At 40.3% G+C, this 23,030-nt stretch overlaps 1 protein-coding gene across 1 annotated transcript in view; it reads left to right on the forward strand.

Moving 5' to 3' along the window:
- Window positions 1–2,258: 2,258 nt before the first annotated feature.
- The window catches only part of LOC145457898 (uncharacterized), a 48,894-nt gene continuing 28,122 nt past the window's right edge, over window positions 2,259–23,030 (forward strand). The window contains exons 1-5 of the mRNA XM_080336191.1: window positions 2,259–2,372; window positions 10,992–11,239; window positions 11,309–11,421; window positions 11,498–11,673; window positions 21,290–21,431. Coding sequence (XP_080192317.1) covers window positions 2,330–2,372; window positions 10,992–11,239; window positions 11,309–11,421; window positions 11,498–11,673; window positions 21,290–21,431 — 722 coding nt within the window. The 5' untranslated portion in view covers window positions 2,259–2,329. The remainder of the gene's footprint in view (window positions 2,373–10,991; window positions 11,240–11,308; window positions 11,422–11,497; window positions 11,674–21,289; window positions 21,432–23,030) is intronic.

A 23,030-nucleotide genomic window follows, 5' to 3' on the forward strand; every position in this document is an offset into this window, starting at 1 on the left:
TAGCGAATTTTGTGGTTCTGACCAAAATTCAATCGATGTGGAGTTCCTACAAAGTGGTTCGAACAGTTTTTCATGAATTTGTGGCTCCGCACTGTGGCATAGTCTACGTCCGTGATCTTAGTCCCGACTCAGTCGAAACCCACACAGAACGATTCTAATGGTATGGTGTAGGCTCAAAACGTTATATTGACTGCTTGCGGATGGAACATATAGGCGGATCATATCAATATTTATCATGCAACATCCTGTATCGGACAAGAGATACGCTCCACATGTAGACTAACAACTGCAACATGATGTAAAAGAATGATGACAAACCAACATGGATTTCCGGCACATATATCGTTACACTGGGAAAAGAAAGGACTGCGTTGATATGAAGCTCGCAGGTCTCATAATGAATCAAGTGATACGAGTTATCATTATTGAAAATGCCAGACGTAAACTTGATAATGGATCGGACGAAATAATAGTTCAGTTCTAAGAACTGTGTACAATGTAGGCTACATTATACGTCGCCGCCCGTCATTGACCGTCAGTGTAGTTATCAAGATATTATGTTGGGTATGTATAGTGAGGTGATTGAAGAGTGGAAACAAGTGAGAAAGAGATGTCGTCCATGAATATTAACAAACTGCAGTCACTGAGATTAATCGTATGCGTTGCCGTGTCGCACAAGGCCTAAATAGGAGATAAGCGTGATATATAAAGAATAGTCGGAACAGTGGCGGCTCGTCCTATAGGGCAACTGGGGCATTGCCCCACCTAAAATTCTGTTCAATAACAATTCTTTACTATTTACAGACGCACAGCAATCTATATATACCGAAATCACAGCGAAAATCGTATTCTTCTTGTCCTTTCGCTTGTAAATGCTCATATATAGCGAAGTCTCTGCGAAAATCGGAATCTCTTCCGTGTTTTCGCTTTGCGAATGCCTAGCCGGGGCATGCCCCGGTAGCGCTCATAACAAGCCTTCACTGTCTATTCTCTCAAAGCCGCGCACAATAAAGAAACAATGATTTACTCTCTCCTATTCATAAAATTACCGAGCAGGTGGGGCAACATAGCCTAGTTGCCCTTAAGGTGTGATGTAACAATCGTATCTATATCTGAACTCGGTTACAGTCATATGCGTTGAGTCGATCTTTGCTGGTATAGGTCGATTTTGATGGTGTTTCACTCCATGATAATTCTTGAAACTTGGTATGTCATGTCGTGATGGTGGTATTTAACACTGTCCCAAGTTTCAGGGTTTCTACTCAAAGTTTAGGGTAGTAATTCCGTTTCCGAAGTCAAGTGTGTGCTGATCCGTCATGTATCGCAAACAGATTTTACTCAAAAGCCGGTATTGGTATCCATTGATTTTAACGATGCTCCTTAGCTAGTCTTAGTCTTAATGTTAGTATCGAACGCTGTACCAAGTTTCAAGTTTGTCACAGAAGTATGTTAGTGGTAATTTCGTTTCCTATAAGTCGAGTGAGAGCTGACTCGTCATATATCGCAAACATATTTTACGCAAAGCCGGTATTGGTCTCCATTGATTTTAACGATGCTCCTTAGCTGGATCCGTCATGAGCTTTTGCATGGTATGTCTTGATTTTAGTATCGAACGCTGTGCCAAGTCTCAAGGTTGACACTCAATGATTAGGGCAGCAATTTCGTTATCAAGGTCGAGTATGGTAGAGATGTGCGCTGATCTGACACTTGGCCTACCTAACGCATTGCGGATTTCACACAAAAGCCGGTGTATCTGTGTTACCGCTAACTGTGTTCAATACTGAGATAGTTGATGAGATGATGATATCATGAAACAGTTTACTAACATTCTCGGTTTGCATTCAAATATTTAGTTTTATTTTATATTCTCCAATGTCAATTTCACCGTGAAATTGTGGCCTTCAGGCCATTTGCTTACAATTACAACCCTTGTCAAGCGTGATAGCTGTTTCGTTTTGGATGGCGGCTAACAGCTGATCGCTTGATTGAACCGTGTCGAATCTTTGTTCCGTACACCGTTTACGCAGTTACCACACTTCAAGTCACAGCTCACCAGCAGACCTCTCGCGGCTTATACGTTAAAATCACTGTTGTCGAGAAGTTCGTGTTACCGTACCACCAAGTTACTTGTTTACGTTGGAAAACGCCATTGTGACGTCATCTTGATAAAAAGTCGCTCGCAGCCCTTGCCCCACCACCCGATATTGTCACGAGCCGCCACTGAGTCGGAAACATGGGTATTCTAACTAGAATGTATTTTCATAACCATCATACATTAATATTGTAATTGCAATTTGGTACAGGATATTTTAGGCGAATAATTGAGACAATGCTTCTTTTAATGATTGTACTCCTCGGAAGCACTGCCGAAGGTAAGATACAAATGCGACATGACGAAAAACCTTTATCTTGATGTAGCCTACCGACGAGTTTGCATCGGGCAACTGGTCGTGTGTCAGATTCCTAAACATATTGAGTAGATCGAAAGATTTAGCCTAATTCGATCATCGTAATTCGTGTTCTACTCCCGAAGCTGTTGATCTTGTCCTCTTCCAATTAAATTGGCCAAACCAGTTTAAATTATGATTTTAAATTCACGTTCACGGTATTTGATGCAGTGTTTCGGTAAGCACTGTATTTGACATATTCTGGTTATAAATATGGTACGAATAGGGATGGTGTGAACCTCTGAAAGGTTCAGGTTTGTGTGAACGCGAACCTTTTTGAAAGGTTCTGTGTGAACGCGAACGTGAACCTCATGACGTCACGTGACGTCGTATTGCTAATTCCAATCCTATCTTTCAATGAAGTGATAGCCTATATTAATGTACACGATACCTAACGACGACTCGGACCACATAATGCCACAATGCTGAAATACATATTGGCGTTTTAAACGTCGTCAAATGTATCATCTGAGGCATTCAAATGATATAATAATCCCACAAAATCTATATTTTCCGTCACTTTGCCAACAATTTCGACGAGGACTTGCCATGGAATATAAGCTTACTCCTTAACGGTCTAGGCCAGACCGGACAATGTATTCGGCATCTGAGTATTGTTGCATTGATATTGATCAGAGTGTAAAACGGGTTTCTGTACTTCCTACCGATATTACGCACAAGTTATACAGCAGTAGCCAAAACCTTAATCGCACGGATTTGGTCTTGACGATGAAATAAACATATGAGGTCAAGAATGACCCCGTACGCCTGCAAGATATTTTACATCAGAAAACGATATCAATCTCATTGATTGGTTGAATAAGCATCATTCGCTGACTACATGTAGTGTATTGAGCTCGTGATGTTGTGTGATTACAGGTCAAGCTCACAGCAGGGAGTCACTAAATATTCACAAACAGAAAGCTGGATATTTCGACAAAACTTTTATAGCAAAGCAAGTAAAATGTGGATATTTCGACAAAACTTTTATAGCAAAGCAAGTAAAATGTTTGAAATTGTCAAGGTGCATGCTCGTTTAGTGATGATTTTTCATGCTGCCAGCGCCATGCATAGGGTGGCTCGTAGTTGAAATGCAATAAATATGAACCAAAGATGTTATAATGCAGTGAAAATTGTAACATATGAAAAAGGTTCACAGTGCAGAACCTACCAAGGTTCTGTTGTGAACGCGAACTTCTAAGTTTCCGAGGTTCACACACAGAACGCGAACGTGAACCTCACGTTCACACCATCCCTAGTACGAACCTCTGGTCCACGTAATCATGTTTGCATACCGTAACAAACCTCAGGGCTTTGGAGATGTACATTCACGTTCCTATCTGTCCACGCAATCTTGTGGTGTTTTGAACTGAGGAAGATTATAACTAGGGCAAGTTTTTGCAACTTTTGCAACTTTTTTTACAGCTTCCGACAGCTTCCTAGATACTCAGAATCCTTGTACTATGACGTTTTAAGCTGTTTGGAGGGATTTTATAGTGCAACTTCTTGCAAATTTTCGCTATTTTTCATGCCAATTTTTACTGCAACTTTTATCAAATATTGCGTAACATGTAAAGGAGTGATTTTAAAACATGCTGTAAACTATTTCTAGTATGGTTCTATTCTCTTTGATTTGCTTAACAAAGACCTGTATGATGGGTTAGATGCATCTCACTATTTTCTATGGCACAATAACTTGCAAGCAAGAAGTTCAACTACCCCTGGCAAGTACGACCGTGCCTGAACAATATATAAATAGATCGCTTTATTAATTCTGCCGTTTAAATTTGAAATAGTTTCCAATTTCACGAACGCCCAGGCGAGACTGTCAAAAATTACATTTCCCAAGGGTCATTTTTTTCAGGCTAATGATTTTGTCACCAAGAGTGAGTTTTTCTGTAATACCTTAGGTCAAGTTTGCAGACCTTGGGGTTTGGGGTGTGTTATTCGACTTGTTCTAGGGGAGGGGATATCGCTGTGCCGTTTGGCTTTTTGGGGCAAATTATTCCCGCATTGCATAATTTTCTTCCTGTGTGCTGGCAAAAATGTAATTTTGTTGGTTTCGTCAGACCGTTAACCCTTTTAATGGGGGGGGGGGGTCACTGGTGACCCAAGTTCAAGTTCATCTCTCAAATTCTCTAAATATATATGTCCTAGCGGACTGCTTTTGGATTCTATGGAAAGCCAGCTATCTTCTGATTTATATGATACCTAATTTGACGGTATAGGGCATGACAATTTTTGGATACCGACGATCTGACATGAGGAGTTCGGCCGAAAATACGCATGCCTAGAATTTCCAGATATTTTCCGAGTAGGAAATACAGTCAGAAATTCTGCCACAACATCAGAAGTCGGCTTGGACGGTATTCTGTGTAATTTTTTCACCGTTTCGAACATCAGACTTTGTTCCGGGGGGTTTCTGAGGGGTTTTGGTAATTTTGGTCACGCTTCGGTGATTTTCAAGAACATAATCAAGTTCAAGTCCAAGTTTGTGACGGAATACGAGTCACAAACTGGTTTACTATGCCTGCAAATGGTTGGATATGACAAGAGAAAGTATGCCAGATTGTTTCGTACCATTAACTGGGCGGTAGGGGTCCGATTCGGTATTGATCTTGAACTTGACCATTATGACCACTCACTGACCACGCCCATATGTAAATTTTTCATGTATTTTTGATTTTACGATATCTGGCGAGCCGCGCGGTTTACGGTCATGGTTGACGGCTTGTTTGAAACCAGGCAACGGTGGCTACGCACTGAGGCATCATTTTTGACTCTCTGACGCTATCCTGCAGAGATGAGCATGGATTAGGATTAGGTTTTGAAAAAACAGGATTTGTGAAATTTTGTCGGATTTGGATTGGATTTGGATTAGACATTTTTTTCAGAACGGATTAGGATTTGGATTGGATTTACCTATTTTCTGGGAGATTGAAATGTCGTGTGGCGAATGGCGACAAACTTCATTTAGATCAGTTATTAATGTACTTATGGTTACTAAGTTATCTTGAATCAAGTGAATAGTTGGTTGTGAAAGAAAATTTTCGACTCCCTCCATTGCATAAATTAGTATTTTTTCTGAATTTCCAGTTAGAATCGGATTAGGATTGGACATGGACTTGAATGTGAAAAAGTTATGGATTAGGATTTGGATTTGGATTCGAAGGTTCGGATTTGGATTGGATTAGGACATAGAAATTTCAAATCCGCTCATCTCTGCTATCCTGGGGTCTGTCTGGAAAAATGAGAGAGAGAAAGAGATTTTTCAGAGAAAAAGTTTGTTTATTTAGTCTTATAAAAAAACTCTAGACATTTCATGGGGTGTCGATCGGGGGTGGACATGGTAGAAGGCTATATTCTGCCCACGTTTAAACTGGAACAGCTCAGATTAAACTCTTGGTGAGGTCACAGTATGAATTTGAAAAGTGATAGTCAGTTCTGCAAAATCTGACCCCCCATCAAAAGGGTTAAAGGACGAAGTAACAAATTTGACAGGTCTGCCGGAACTAGATTATACAACGGAGCCTTTCGAGTATCGCTTACCCAGTAATAATTCAACAAAAATAATAAATGCAACTTTTTACTACAACTTTTGTTGAAATTAAATGCAACTTTCTCGCGATTTTAGTGCAACAAAAACTTGCCCTAATTTAAAAAATAATGATGAGTCCGATTTGCTTAGTCGCGATGGTTCAAAAAGCGACAAAATCACGACGTGATATTGGTGCTTTATCACCCCGTTTGTCTGATGATTCCCGTACGAAATATTTTTCTAAATCTATCGAAATCTTCCTTGTTACGGAAATTTGATTTCGGCGAACGATTGAAATAGAAGTGGAAGTATCTCAAAACCAAAACCAGTATAGCGTGCACGGTAGTATTCGGTACTCTAACTCTGGTAATTGAAAGGTTCGCGGTCGCAAATAGCCTTCGCACGTTCTATACCAGTGTTTCTTAACCGGTGGAACCGCAGAGGTCCATTGAGCCAGCCTCGGGACTCCGGTAGTGGCCAAGACAAACACTCAACTCTATATTAAGGGTGTTCAAAAATGACTGTTTTTCTCAAATTTTACTGGCTACTTGATAAAATTGTTAGGTTGACTAATTTAAGCCTACACACCAAATTTGGTTCAATTCCAACCAGTAGCCGCATTGCTACAGGAGAAGAAAGTTTCTATTTATTATATAAAAACAAATGAATAATAAATTAAAGATTTTGTGTTCACCCGATGAAAGTGTTAGGTTGTCTATAGAAACGATGTTCACCAAATTTGGTTAATTACATCCAGCGGAAGCGGAGTTATTGCCGTCGAAAAATTTGGATTTGAATAAAACAATATTTACGGTGGGCACACTTATAATAAATAATTGAAGAGTTGGTCACCGTAAATACTATTTTTTTGATAATCCAAATTTTTCAACGGCAATAACTCCGCTTCCATTGGTTGGAATTGAACCAAAGTTGGTGAACATCGTTTCTGTAAAATTACTGCTTGATTGTGCACATTAATTGAAATTTGGGATAACCAAAAAAGCAAAACGTGATACAGTATTGCAGATCAGTCCAGTAGAGGTAGATTGTAATGCGGGAAGCATAGTTTCTCTGCATGCTCACCCAGTTAAACTCGTCCTGCAAGGGCAAACCTGTCAGTTATCGCCCTTTGCGTCGTCGATTTCTTGAGATTGAGATCACGGAGCATTAAATTTCCAATATTAAAAAAAAATTATGAATAAAATATCGGCTTCATAGGCCGATATCGATAATCGGGGAAGTGCCAAATATCGGCCTCGATAATTGGCCAGGTCGATAATTGGTCGACCTCTACTTACTAATCCACAGTATACCCTGGCATACCTCCGACACATAAAAGTTGGTCCGAAACACTGCCATTTGTGTCGTGACGCTGGCGCTTAACCAATTGCGCCACTCGCCCATGTTTGCGGGCATTCTTTAGCGGCTACTAGCGGGCTTCAAGATGAGTTATAAACGCATTGTCTGTCAATATGACGTCACACTATCAAAGCTATGCCTATCAACTGTAAACACGAGTGGAACATGGATCCTGAAATTGGGCCATCTCTAACATGAGCTCTGGTGATTGCTGTATTGTATTCTCATTTGTCCTGCAACAGATTTCTTCACTGGCTGAATGAAATCGTCTGGCTGATCGGATCCGTTAAATTTTTTGAATGAATTCTGTCAATAGTATTGTTTCTTCCATACACTACTAGAAAATGTTGATCCTCTCTCCGCCCTAGTGATCGGAGTTAGCGGTAGAGCTGGTGGTGGATAATGCTTTCGAAAATGTAGGGAGAATAATTGTACATCGTTAAGTCATGTTCATATCACATGAATAAGACTATTTGTCAGCCAAAATGACGGTCCGCGCTAGCAGGTTGCACATCCGGTTGTTTCCAACCTTTTATGGTCGCGACTCCATTTCCAATTTGAAAATGTTCCGTGACCCAGCTCAAAATTTGATAAGCTGATTACTAAAAGGGGTCAGCAGCACCTTTGCCCAAACTAACCCACGGACTATTTTGGAAGCTGATTACGTTCAACATCTTCCCTATCCCCATAATAAAGGCAAACCACCCTCAGGTTTTTAACCAAACGGCTTTAACCGACTCTAGGAATATACTGCTATCTTATAATTGCGAATACAATTAGACTTATTTCAGTAAATTATTTCATATAATTTCAGAACATGCGACACTAGGCCTGAATCGCTCGCTGAGCGAAGAAAAAATTCGAGTAGCCTACATCTGCTTGAAAATAATATTGTTTATGTTGATTTACGAAAAATTGTTCAGCCTACTTCAAGCCTTCAAAATTTGGAACATTTTGGCCTATTTTAGAATTTCCTACCAGACGCAGTTTGAACATCAAAATTCCGGGCATGTGTAGGGCTGTTCAAAAATAACTTTTTTTCCCGATTCAAGCCGGTCACCTCTTAAATCGTCAGGTTACCCTAAAAAACGCTTCACGCCAAATTTGGTTCAATTCTAACAAGTATAGGGCTCCGCAGATCCAATTGAATTTTTTAATTTAAACAGAAAAATTTTAAAAAAAAATTTCAAATTTTTCTGTCAACCCCATGAAATTGTTGAGCTGTCTTCAGAGACCATGCAAAACAAATTTGACTCAATTCCAACTAGTAGAAGCGGATTTAATGGAGTTTTTCGTTGATATTTCTCGGATTATCCTTGATTGGTGGATAATCCGAGGATTATCAACGAAAAACTCCAATAACTCCGCTTCTACTAGTTGGAATTGAGTCAAATTTGTTTTGCATGGTCTCTGAAGACAGCTCAACAATTTCATGGGGTTGACAGAAAAATTTGAATTTTTTTTTTCAATTTTTCTGTTTAAATTAAAAAATTCAATTGGATCTGCAGAGCCCTATACATGTTAGAATTGAACCAAATTTGGTGTGAAGCGTTTTTTAGGGTAACCTGACGATTTAAGAGGTGACCGGCTTGAATCGGGAAAAAAAGTTATTTTTGAACAGCCCATTGTCCGTGCAATTCCGGACGTATGGCAACCCTAATATGTACTAATATAGTCAGTATGATCCGCGGATCGATTATCTTACCCGCTCAAGACATAAAATGTATACAATGTGATACGCAAGAAAGAATCCGATGTAGGCCTAATCAACAGATAGGAGGATGCTGAAACGATGGAGTGTCGCGAATTGATCTAACATCCAGCCTGGCCTAATTGACAGGGCTGTGCACAATGATTCGCGTAACCTATACTCGTATCTGAATCAAGAATTAATTTTAATGATCCGAGAGGTGTAGTAGGAGATAATTATGGCCAGTCGAGTACTGAGATACTAGAGCGGAAATTGTAGTTTCGATAGTGTTTTCCACGGTGGAAGCCTTGAAGCCTCGATTGGCCGTATCCCAGTAGAAGATTCATATTATACAAAGCTACGCACGTTAATTTTAGTGGAAATTAGATATATGTGAAGGGAAATGAAATAGGCATGGTCGAAAAAATACTATTTTCTTTAATGTGATGTCAAACTGGCATTATATTTGTGTGGCGGCATAAAAGTGGGTGCCTTTATTTTGTACAATGAAGCTAAAGGAAGCTCAAGCGTAGGGCTGTTCAAAAATAACTATTTTTCCCGAATTCAAGTCATTCACTGATTAAATTGTCAGGTTACCCCAAAAAACGTTGCACACCAAATTTGGTTCAATTTTAACAAGTATACGACTCCGCAGATCCAATTAAAATTTTTAATTTATTAAGAAAAATTTTTGAAATTTTTTTCAAATTCTTCTGTCGACACCACGAAATTGTTGAGCTGTCTTCAAAGACGATGCAAAACAAATTTGAGTCAATTCCAACTAGTAGAAGCGGGGCTCTTCGAGTTTTTCATTGATAATCCTCGGATTATCCAACGATCAAGGATAATCTGAGAATTATCAACGAAAAACTCGAAAAACTCCGCTCGCTACTATGCTTGTTAGAATTGAACCAAATTTGGTGTGCAGCGTTTTTTTAGGGTAACCTGACAATTTAATAAGTGAATGACTGGAATCTGGGAGAAAAGTTATTTTTAAATTTGCCCTACTAAAGCTTCATTAGCTTTTCATTAGCTTTTCATTAGCCTCATTAGCTTTTCGTTAGCTTTCATTTGTCAGTAGCTTGTTTCATTAGCTTTTCATTAGCTTCATTGTTTCATCACCTTCATTGTACAAAATAAAGGCACCCCATAAAAGGTGCATATCGAACCTTCCGCATCTTGCAACCTGTGACGACGTCACAATGAGTGATATTAGACTCGAAGCCTAATACTCGATTTAGAATCGAATTACTCAGGTACTCGATTTTGCCCAGTTCCACTAATTCCCGATGTAGCAACAACGTTCGATCTTAAACTCTTCGGCTGTCTTTATAAACTCATCTTCCTTGCTCTTGGCCATTTACTTTCAATGTATCATTGAATTCAAAGGAGAATCGCATGAATGTTAGAACTAAGTCTATGCAGGCAAGCAACTTTTATCTTCTCATAATGTTGAAAACGTCGGTGTTGACCACTGTTCGCTCACTGAAAATTCTGGAGTAAAGGACATCCTAACGGGACGGCGATTATGTTGTCCTCATTGCGGTCTGTCCTTATGACTCATTCTGACTCCGACGAATCTCACACCTTTACTTTTACATTCTAAATCAGTGGTTCTCAACCTGGGGGGCGTTCCCCCGCTTGGGGGGCGTGAAAGCATCTGAAGGGGCGCGAAAAAGAGGTCAACTGAAATTTTCGCGCTATGCGCGATTCTGTTCCGACGCGTGTTTCTCTATATATAGACCGAATTTCATATTTTTTTAATTCGCTCATCAACAGTCGTAACCTTTCATGCCATCAAACAATCTGTTGGGGTTGCTAGCATCCCGGTTGGATTTTGAGATATGACAATAAGGGGGACGCGAGATTTTTCATTATCATAAGGGGGGCGTGTCTAAAAAAGGTCGAGAACCACTGTTCTAAATGATTATAGTATAATCTATGCCTTGCGTTTCAGGAAGGAACTGCTCAGTAGATAATGGAGGCTGCAGCGACTACTGCATTGATCGGGGCGATAGCAGCGATCCATTTTGTGGATGTCCTTGTTACTACCAACTCGAAGCCGACAACGCAAACTGCGTCCTTATTTCCACGTGCCCTGTCGATATGCTGTGGATGTTTGATTTCAGCACTCAAGTTGCTGGTCCAACGGGTTGCATTTATCTCCAAATCGATATCCCTGGCGGAGACCCTAATATCTTCTATGTATGAAAATTGGACAGGGAAACACTAGTCGAATACATATCTAATAACCCCATGTTACATTGATTTCAGGAGTGGAGAAATACGACCGCAGCATACATTGAAGCTTTCACACAGGAAATCGATAACTCTGAATACAACGTCGCTACTGTTGTCTTAGGTGCATCTACAGAAGTTACAAATAAGTAAGGTCACATAGGCTACAACAGATCAACGAGAAGGTACAAGAAAAGTTATATTCGTATCTTCGTATGTATATAGTTACGGCGAGTTAAGAAATGCTGCGGCTCTTCGACAAAGCATCGAAAACGTTAACTATGCGAAGGACAAAATATGTGGCTCGTTGGAAGTTATATACGATCTCGGAAGAATAGCCGGCGAAGTTGCTGGTATCTCCTTCCAACCAAGTGGCTTGACCAGTGAATCAATTCGCATCGGTAAGTAGCTTTATTGTCCGTCAGGGCTTCTTAACTTTGGCTACGCCCCCGGGGGACGATTTGAGTTTTGAAGGGGCGGAGACGCTCTGGGGCGCTGGAACGGAATGGCGTAGTAGACCTACTTCAAATATGGATGTAGTTTTATAGTAAAACTACAGTTCTATGTAGCCCTGAGTTATCGTGACAAATTTTCTTTGTAGCACTTGGCATTACAAGTTTATTTTGTATTACTTTGTAATTAGCCTACTATATGTCGTCAAATCGCCAAATTTTTCGTCGCTCTTCGCCAGAAATATACTGACGACGTATGCAATATGTTTCCAAAAATGCAATTGATTATTATAATTCATGTAAAATGGGAGTTACGTGCTTCATGCGCACACTTTTATGTCTCGAAGTCTCCCTTAAAACACTTCCATTACAGTAGATAAGGGTTTCTCAACTAAATGTCTCGAACTAAGTATATATTGTATATCTTGCAGCAGACTCCGTGTCGAATCGAAATTTGACAATGAGGCACTGTGCCAGTGGCTCTCAGCCTTTCTGACGTCGCGGACGGATCAAACGTCAAAACAAATGTTGCGGACCTGTGGAAAACCCAAATTTAAAATTCAACCCTAGATTTAATTACGAAAAATGTCTGCAAATCTAATGCCCATTTGTTGTTAAAATACATTCATTAAATACTATTTATTCCTTGTATATGTAGATAAATGGGCAAATATTGTAGCGAATCAGCAATCCGGCCCGCCAATACTTAATTTTCCTATATCCGGCCTGCCGACTGGAGAAGTTGCCCGCCCCTGGGCTAGGCTAAGGTGGGTGTCTGATTTCAAAGACTACTCCAGGTCGTGTCGACACCTTACTATCTTTTCATTGTATCGCAGCTCTGGGGTGTTTTCAAATGATTAAAATAACAATAAACGGATACTGATACTGAAATAGGTATATGCCTCTGGAGTTTCCATAGGGGTTGACGGTTTAAGTTCGATATTGAGGAGGCGATGCGTCTTTCGTTGCATCCGAAATCATATATCTAGGGCAGTGGTTCCCAACCTTTTTCGGTGGCAGGGCCAAATTTAGAATTTCAGAGTACGGTCGGGGCCGCACGAATACCAGGGCAATGAAAGGAACCCAAAATAGTCACCAAAATATGAAAATTCGCATTGTTCCAATCATTCGCTTGGCGCCATTGGCCATTGTTTTGCCGCGCTCCCGTTGTTCAAAACAATCAACCTTTGCCGGCTATTTCGGAGCAGTTTTATTGGCCTGGCGAGATTTCAATTTTTGGAATCAGTGCGACACCTTCTTTCGATAAACACCGTCATATCAAATTATTCGGACGCTTGGGTGACGAGCTATAGGACTAACAAAATTGTTAGTTTTACGATCTTTTTTGCCGGCTAAGCAGTACGCATCTCGGCGTATTCAATCGTGAGTCACTTGTTGCACATCTATCCGTAAATTAGTTATCAATACCCAGGTCCGTAACAGCACTTCGTCAGCCCCCCCCCCAAACGTTGCTCTTGGCCCCCTCAGGCTAGATGGCTGTTTACCGCTATTTATCATTCAAATCGGGTGTCCGTTTTAGGCAGCTTCCCTCGACTAATCGCGCGAAGCGCGAAAAATTTATGAATCGGTCAATATAATCGGGAATTGAAAATATAATGGTATCAATTTTTATTCTCTCTCTCCTCACATAATCAGATTGACCGGTTAAGCCGAGTGAGTTGTATTTGAAAAGGTAGGACCACTCAATAATAATTACACATCTTCGGGCGTATACCCGTTGGCAGAAACGAAACAGCACTTCGTCAGGCCTCTCAAAACACTTAGGTCTTGAGCTCCCATAGGTTGATAAACCGACCCCCTCCCGTTGTTCGCTTCTGCCACGAAATTAAGATCACCGTTTAGTGAGCCTGCGTGGAGCGCGAAAATTTTCGATAATTCAAAATAAAATATGTAAATAAGATCAGGAACTGCATAAATATTGCAATCAATTACTTGTCCTCTCTGCTCACGTAATTAGATTTACCGGCAGAGCTGAGTGTCTTGAAAACTGTAGGGCCCGTAAATAATAATTAAACATATTCGGACGGGCGGACCCGTTGGTACGACTTCGTTACATGATGTTATTTCGTGACCTCCAGTCTGCTACATCAAAAAATATAGAATCGCCCAAACGTGCTAAACTAAAAGATGCACACGATTTCAAATTGGTAGTTCTTCACTGGCATATAATTCTTCCCTGCGGGATGGTAGCCTATTTGTCTCATGAGGTTCAGATTGCCAAGACAGGAATAGTCGGCGCTAGTCATTTGGGCGCCTCTGGTCAATTATACCTATATGTATTTTGTATATACATAACGAAGTTTCCAGTCAGCGTAAGGGCAGTCCTTTTCGGCCAAGATTTTCTCGCTGTCGATCGTTCTGGCACACTTCTTGGGGTCGCATGTTATATGGCCTAAAAATTTATATGTCTTCGTGCGTCGTGACGCGGTAATGGCCAACGCCGATATGCCCACTTCTATAAATCTTACGTATTTTATCTTGGTGGAAGAGTATCCAATAATGAAGGTACTTGGAATCTTGAAATCGCGCGCAGCGCAGAAAATTTTTGAAAAAGTTGCATAGAATTTCATAAAATACTCTATAATTCATGCTAATTCACTAAATAATTTTGGGGCCCCTTCGAGCTCGTTCTCCCCAATTTGGGGACTTGGGGTGCGGCAGTTACGTTCCTGTCAATACCTATAGGTATATATCAGACATGGGGTGATTACTTCATGAATGTAATCGATTGCGATTACGATTACTTCGGAATCACGCGATTACGATTACGATTACGATTACAGCAAAATCAGGAAGTAGTCGATTACGATTACGATTACACTGGAAAAGTAATCACGATTACTCACGATTACATTTATTTTGCATCTTAGTAGTTATATTGGAAGACAATACATGGATTGCGCTGAAAAGGCCTAATGAGATAACATATTTCTTTAAAACAGATGCGACATTTGCTTGTTACGTCACAATGCACATATTGCCCATTTTATAAAGGACGATTTATCGCACCCAATGATTTGCATTATTGCCAGGTCCATAACTGCTGCACCCCAAATGCTCCAATAGGGTGTGGAGCGTGCTCGGAGGGGACTCAAAAGTATTTCGTGAACCAACATAAATGATAGCGTATTCTCGACAGATTTCATTAACTTGAAAATTCTCTTTGAGCTTTGCCATTTAAATGTCTCTAGATAGCTTGATTTCGAAATGCAAACGTCTCCCCTCAAGAAATAAAGGATGCATAACTCATAGTAATAGGCATTATGGTGCCAGTCAATACCGCGCCCCGACACACCAAAAGACATATGCAGCTTAGGCCAACATGCGACTCTACGAAGTGTGCTATCAAAGAAAGACATTGGCCGAAATTTGGGGTATGTGTCCATTGTCAATAGCCGCGCTGGGTGGGCGTGACTAACAGTCCGGTCCTTCCAATCTGAGCCCACGATGCAAATGCCACGCAGGCACCCACAGAGCATTAGACATGACAATTTGTGTGTGCGTCTCACGAAAGTTTTTCTTTTAGTCTGCTAAGTTTGGGCCACTACAATATCTTTTGACTATATAACAGACCGGAGGTCACGAATTAACAACATGCACTACAATAATTATTGCAAGATACCAGATGTTATAATTATGGATTACGCGCCCCCTGCTCTTCAGGTAAGTCTGACCATCGGAGGCTGAGATAGGATTAAAAATGCAATATAATGCAATTACCAATGTTATTGACGAAATTAAATCTTCAAGTTAAAAATTGACTACCCTTTGGGGGCCCAAGACCAACGTCTAGAGTGGAGGACGATTTTGCTGTTTTGATCCTGATTCTAGCTACAACCCACGCTAACATGGTATATACTATAAGCCGATGGCTATGGCGGCAGGTCCAAATCTTCAGTAAAGAATTGTGAAATAGCAATTGACGCCCGTTTTGAGTAGAATAATATGAGAATAAGAGAAGGTGAAAATAAAATTCTGCCTTCAACTTAATACAGATAATGTAATGCAAGCTGCCATTACGAGAAACGGCAAAAAACGGCGCGGTTATGATATATATCAGCAGCTGTTGATTTTTAATGCTTTGTTGTGGAAACAGTAATATTTTATTTGATGAGTACAAAATTTCAAATCTTTGTCTGGTGTACGTTCGTACCAGCACATAGGCCTACTGCTCGCCAAGCAGCAACGGTCAAATTGCGTCTAACTAAGCATAACCAAACATCAATACAAAAGTTGCTATTTTGAACTAGGCAGAGAGGTGATTGATTATCCTGCAGCGAGGTAGTGGCGTATGAAATATATTGATAACCCGATATACTGAACGGTGGGTGTTTTACAATCACACTAATGTACATCGACTATCTATTTACTATAAGTGTGGAATGTGGATACTTCTTACGCAAAGACGAGCACAGCTAATAGGCTACTTCCGACGTGATAATGAGCAATGGCATTTGAAAATCAGACGTTTGTGACTCAATAACTGGTATAATATCTCTTGCTTGTTAACGAATGTTCAGTTTATGTCACAGTCGTCGTACAAATAAAAAGTAATCGTTCTTTCACAAAGAAATCGATTAAATATGCGAAGTAGTCGATTACGATTACGATTACTTCGGAATTTTTTCGAATGTAATCGATTGCGATTACGATTACTTGAAAATGCTGTAATCGTCGTAATCGATTACGATTACTAATCGCGATTACTCCATGTCTGGTATATATATATATCTATACCTATATCTATAGGTACTGCTCGTTCAACTGGAAAGTTAGGGCATATTGCATTAAAACAGCAGTGACGTAATCTTAGCAGCCTACTCACAACTTTCCTGCAATCCTAATTGAAAACTCCAGACTCCAAGCCAAGCAAGAGTATTTTATAAATAATTTTTTTTTTTCATAAATCGATTTCTCAATATGTTTGTGGGGGCCGCAGAAAGGCTAACTGGGGGCCGCATGCGGCCCTCGGGGCCGCGGTTGGGAATCACTGATCTAGGGGCATCATGTAGGTAACGTATTGTTGTCGGATAACCTGCTACAGTCGTAAGCCTGAGTCCAATGTAGACGCGCCTATATCGGTGTTTATCAGCAAACTCTGCGGGGATTTCATAGCGCGGGAATTTCATTGCAAATAATCTTCAATATGATGTAAAGTGGCGTCATATTCTTTGTGGTCGCATAAAAGGTACGTATCTGAACTTTCCACATCATCGACGTCATAATGAGTGCTACTAGAATACTCAACTTTACTAAGCCTAATACTCGATTCACCATCAAATTACTCGGGTACTCGATTTTGCTCAGCCCTAGTTGCGACTAGGCGGGGCACAATAATTCGAGTACTCGAATCTGAATCGAGTACTGAAATTATACGCTCCTCGCAACTGAAGGTTAATTTATCAACGAGAATTATAGTTTCGATACTATTGTCACTGTTGATACCTTGAAACCTTGATTGGCCGTATCGTATCATACAAAACAAATTGTACAAAGTTACGAACGTTACTGGAAATACCCACATTTCCGAAGTCATGATCATCCCACAACATTGTCACCAAGTGCAAAGAAATCGGTATGGTCGAAAAAATACCAAACTATCTTTAATGCGATGGATAACAGGCATTATATTCTTTGTGATCGCATAAAAGGTACATATATGTACTTTGACATATTGCATTCCGTTATGACGTCATGATGAGTGATACTCGATTATTCGACTCGACACGAAGCATATTACGTGATTCAGAATCGAATCACTCAGGTACTCGATTTTGACCAGCCCCAAAAGTGTCTTCATACTGAGCTTAGGAAACATTGTATCCGGTTAACATTTATCGAAATCATTCAATACGAACGTAACGCAACGTAACATTTTCCGTAAATATTTCGAAATATGTGCGATATGAACGTAGGTGGCGCCGTACTCATTTCACCAAGCTGTCAATCATTTCGTGCTTTTCGAAAACGCTCTGTTCATATTGACTTATACGGTACCGGTATACTGTTACTGCGTGGTGTCTTTTGAGGACGACACTTGATATAAGCTATGGTCATGACACTTGATGTTAGTCATTATAATTTTGGATACTCATGAAATTATTTTATTTATGCATCAAAATGGCTAGCAATGATAATGTTCAGCAGTGGTGCATGAGAGGGGATGCAGTCGCATCCTCAAATGATTTGAATTCTTCGCGAATTGATTTTTTGAGCTTCGTGATACTTTTCAAATAATATTTTACACCTTTCCCTCACCATTTTAAAATTACAATATGTTACAAGAAACCACTATGCAGTATACAAGAAGTATATATTCACTGTAACCGGTGCATGGAATAAATTCTCGAAAATTACAATCAATGATATGACAAATAGTTTCAACAAGACCAAGCAACAAGGATCACTTGATGCGCCCTTGTAATCAGACCTTTAGTGGGATTAGTAGTGCCTACATCAAGCCATCTATTGGTTGGGTGACATTCTGAATGACATACAGTTGGTTCTACCTCTATCCATCCAGACAGCGTATTATATCGACTTGGCGCTGCGATACTACCCCAAATCGCTACCTCGTAGCTGTAACACCTCCAGTCGGTAGTTTCGTAACACTAGAAAGCCTTGTTCACACTGAAGCAAATTTACGATATATTTAACGTAAGAGAGCTTAATGTAATGAAGTAATTCGAAAACCGCCTTCAGTATGAACCAAATTGTTTTCGTAAATATTTCGGTGAACTATAGGCAGTGTGAACAGTGTTAGTTACGGACATTGTTTCGGAATCGGTGCCGAAACTCCAATGTGAAGACGCCCCTAGTTGCGACCCACAACCTCACATGTACGCTATAGATTGATTATTGCTTAGTTTAGAGTAGGCCTGCACGCATGTTAAAGTTACGAACTGGGTGCAGTTTTACCAGTATTTTACCGAACTAAATTCAATATAAAAGTCGATATCATTTTTTGAATGAATTTATTGGTATCGGCCATCGGAGGTGAAAAAAGATCGGCAATTTTCGTGACGTAACAGCATGACGGTAGGAAGTCAAAAAACTATAATCCTTGACCGCTAGACTGGGAATATTGCTGTATTTCATGTAGCTGACACTTTCAAGGTATCGAGATGCAGCCTTTCTAGTTTATTTCATGTCCGAGCATGACAATGGCTGTAAAGCTGTTGAAATAAGTGCTATGTAGTTTCAAAAATGCACATTTTGAGGTAGATTCCACCTTATTTGAATATCGGCTGAATATATAGCTGCTATCGATGAAGGCGTTAGATATCGGTTTTATTGGTATCGGCCCAAAATCCAATATCGGTCGGGCTCTAGTTATAACCTATAATATCAGGAAACAAGTGCTGAGATGCGTGCTAATCAATGAGGTGATAGAGCAGAACCCCATCATGTTGGTTGTTTGAGACGAATTACTGATTGGATGCGCGCCTCGCGTTTCTAATAATGTTCTTCGGCTATTAATTATTATTTTCTGCTTGACACATTCGTATTCACGAATTGTTGCGCAATGTCACTTGATGGTGCGTAGTTCAATACGTTACTCACATGACGCAGGCATATCTTTGAATTACATTTGTCAAATATTGATGCAACACCTGAGTCTCGGAGGCGCATATTCTGATTTTCTTCGATTAGTGTGAATGGAAACTTTCTATATCACAATAAGGTTGATCGCCGCTGGACAGACTAGCGAAAAACGGCACCGATATCGAATTTCAACTAATTGCCGCTTTTGGCAAAAAGCGAATTTCTATTGATATGGTTATACAGATACACTCATTGTTCTTGCTTCAGGTTCGCTCTTCGCATGCATATTTGTATCGTTAAATTCGGCTGTATGTCTTGATAGCAATGAGTGCAGGGCCGGTCATGGATATCTAGAAATTTGAGAAGTGTTGGTTCGATTATCTTCACAATAAGAACAATTTTGTTCAAAATAAGAACAGTCTCATGTTCACAATAAGAACAGTCATATTCACAATTAGAACAATTTTGTTCAAAATAAGAACAGTCTCATGTTCATAATAAGAAAAGTCGTTATATTTACAATAACGTCCGTCGCAGCACCAACATATCCCAAACACGATGTCCGAGTGGCAACAGAGTCTGAACGCACTCCAGACATGATGTCCGAACACCCCCAGACACGATGTTCGAGTATCAACACAGTCCGAACACACCCCAGACATGATGTCCGAACACCCCCAGACACGATGTTCGAGTGTCAACAAATTCCGAACACACCCCAGACATGATGTCAGAACACCCCCAGACACGATAGTCGAGCGTCAACGCAGCCCGAACACATCCTAGACAAGATCTCCGATCACACCCCAAACACGATTTCCGATTGGCAACGCAGTCAGTCCGTAGACACCCCAGACATGAAGCTTGAGGTATGATCGGACACATGTCTGGGGTGTTTTCGGACATCGTGTCTGGGGTGTCTCCGGACTGCGTTGCCAATCGGAAATCGTGTCTGGGGTGTGTTCGGACTGTGTTGCCACTCGGACATCGTGTCTGGGATATGTTAGTGCTGCTACTGACGTTATTGTGAATATAACGACTGTTCTTATTGTGAACATGAGACTGTTCTTATTTTGAATAAAACTGTTCTTATTGTGAACATGAGACTGTTCTTATTTTGAACAAAATTGTTCTTATTGTGAAGATAATCAAACCAAACCGTTAGAGAAATTTCGCAAATTATTAAGAAGCATTGGCGCACGACTTCGAGTAACCTCGAGATCGGCACCACAGATATATCACGTGTGTTACGGTGCATATTTAAAAAAAATCTTTTAACTCCAGATCGAATACGGTAGGTTTCTGAAGGAAATTGGTGATACCAAAATCTGTTCGCCTATTTTATCTTCAATTTGAAACAATATTATATTTAGTATGCTGTGACCCCTACATTCCTCGCTCATAATGTGATTATCTGATGTCATTTAATGAAAAGTAATATAAATGCTGTAACTTGATTCTTGCGACTTGAAAGGATGCACGGTTTACACTCGTCTTGCTCTCAATTGTCCAAATGTCCAAAGGACAGCGCAGGGAGTTAGCGTGTTTGCATAGGCTCATAATAAATTGGAGGGCCATTGATTCCAACGGATAATGACTCTGTGATACCGGGTAGGTCAACGTGATGGACTTTCTTCAGTCCTCGACCTCCCATATTTCGCGGTAACTAGTCCAACTAGACAGATTAATGAGAAAAGGAACAATGTATACAGATACAATTTAATATTAATGGGAAAGTTGAGCTTGCCTATCAGATAATATCAGGTCAAATCTACGTTCGATTGGCTTGATTTTCCCACTCAAAAATTTTCCAGAAATATCTACAATTTAGACATACCTATTTTCGACCTACTGCGGCATGTAAGTTCGTAAGTATTCCGAACGTATCTATAAATTTGCTATCGTATCCATAAGGCATAAGCCATCGCAAAAGTAGCCCTGTGCGACAAATTGCATAGAAAACTCAAATATCAAATGAAAATGCATGCAAATCTTACAGCTGTTGTCACCATGGTATCGCCCTACACCTCCTCAGATGCACTGCGGGTCACTACCACGGCTACGATACACTCCTACTTTGACCAGGTATTCGTGATAGGAAGAAAAAATCCCACAGTTTCCGGAATTGAAAGCGATTTAAGGTGAGTATGCCCGATACCCATGTTTAACTTTTTCGTTCGCTTCGCGACTAGACCGTAGAGCGTAGACTAATTGTGGGCAATCGTTTTTCCCAAACGGCCAACAGAGAAGCAGAAAATATTGTGGCGGCCCGAGGAAAAAATTTGAACTTTATTCTGCGGGGTGTTAATTGTATTTTTGAAATGAAAGAAGTGAATGACTCTGTCAAAATCAGTGTTGGGATCAAGTCACTACCTTCGAGTCACGAGTCATTTCGAGTCATTGCACATTTTGACTCGAGTCAAGTCAAGTCAATCGATTTTCGAAGGTGACTCGAGTCAAGTCAAGTCACTCGATTTCTGGAAGTGACTCGAGTCAAGTCGAGTCAAGTCAAGTCAAGTCACGAGTCAAGTCATAATTCAAGTCAAGTTGCCTTTTCAAAGTATGAGGCATGATTACGTCATTGTCTTTTGCTAGCTGCCTGAAAGACAGATTGAGTGGTCAGTGTTTCTGAACCGATGAACGAATATTTAGTTGAATATACACGCACGAAGGCATCGATCACATATACGTAGAACTGCTTAACTATGCAAGTAATTGCATAGCCTCAGTTTATAGTTACCAGCCAAAATAGAGAAACGAATTGATAAGATGCAATACACCACCCTTTTACAAATTGATATGATACAATTCGAGCCTTCGCCAATGGTTGAGGAATATATAAACTATATTCGAATTCAATTTCATTAAAACAAGAGGTTTTGTTAAGGTAAGAACAGAGAACAGAAATAGGCATTTTGCTATTACATTACTTTACTACTAATTTAGGACAACGTAAGCTGTAAGCTTCGATGGCATCGTTTGCGGTCAATTCATTTGTGAGAGAACGATGGAGGCTAAGTAAAACGCAGGATTATTGATTGGTTGGTCGCACTCATGGGTTACACCAGCGTCTCGCGAGCAATCCGACATATGCAAGACACAGTGATTTTTATCGACACCGATTACTTGATGACTTGAAATTGACTCGTGCATTTTGCTCCGAGTCACAAGTCAATTCACATTTTTGATGCGCCGAGTCAAGTCAAGTCAAGTCATTTTAGCAACGTGACTCGAGTCAAGTCAAGTCATACCAAAAAAGTGACTCGAGTCTGACTCGAGTCAAGTCATGACTCGAGTCATCCCAACACTGGTCAAAATACAGCCGAAAGATCAAGATCGAACACGGCGTCACCAGATATTAGGCCGAATTGGAGGTTAGGCTCAAAGACTGTATTCGGTATGGTGCTAACGAGGGATGGTGTGAGCTTGAGGTTCACGTTCGCGTTTTGTGTGTGAGCCACGGAAATCCAGAGGTTCATGTCCACAAACGAGCCTTGGTAGGTTCTGCAATGTGAAGCTTTTTCATATATTACAATTTTCACGTCGTTATAACATCTTTGGCTGAAATTTATTGCATTTCAACTGCGGGCCACTCTATGCATGGCGCTGGCAGCATAAGAAATCAACACTTGACGAGCATGTACCTTGACAACCTCAAAAAATTTTATCTGCTTCGGTTCAAATTCTTGCTCGAAATATCCAGCTTTCTGTTTTCGAACATTTAGTGACTCTCAGCCGTG

This window comes from Botryllus schlosseri, chromosome 15, assembly GCF_051294905.1.
Source record: "Botryllus schlosseri isolate E-star chromosome 15, Bs_hap1, whole genome shotgun sequence".
Taxonomy (NCBI): Eukaryota; Metazoa; Chordata; class Ascidiacea; order Stolidobranchia; family Styelidae; genus Botryllus; species Botryllus schlosseri.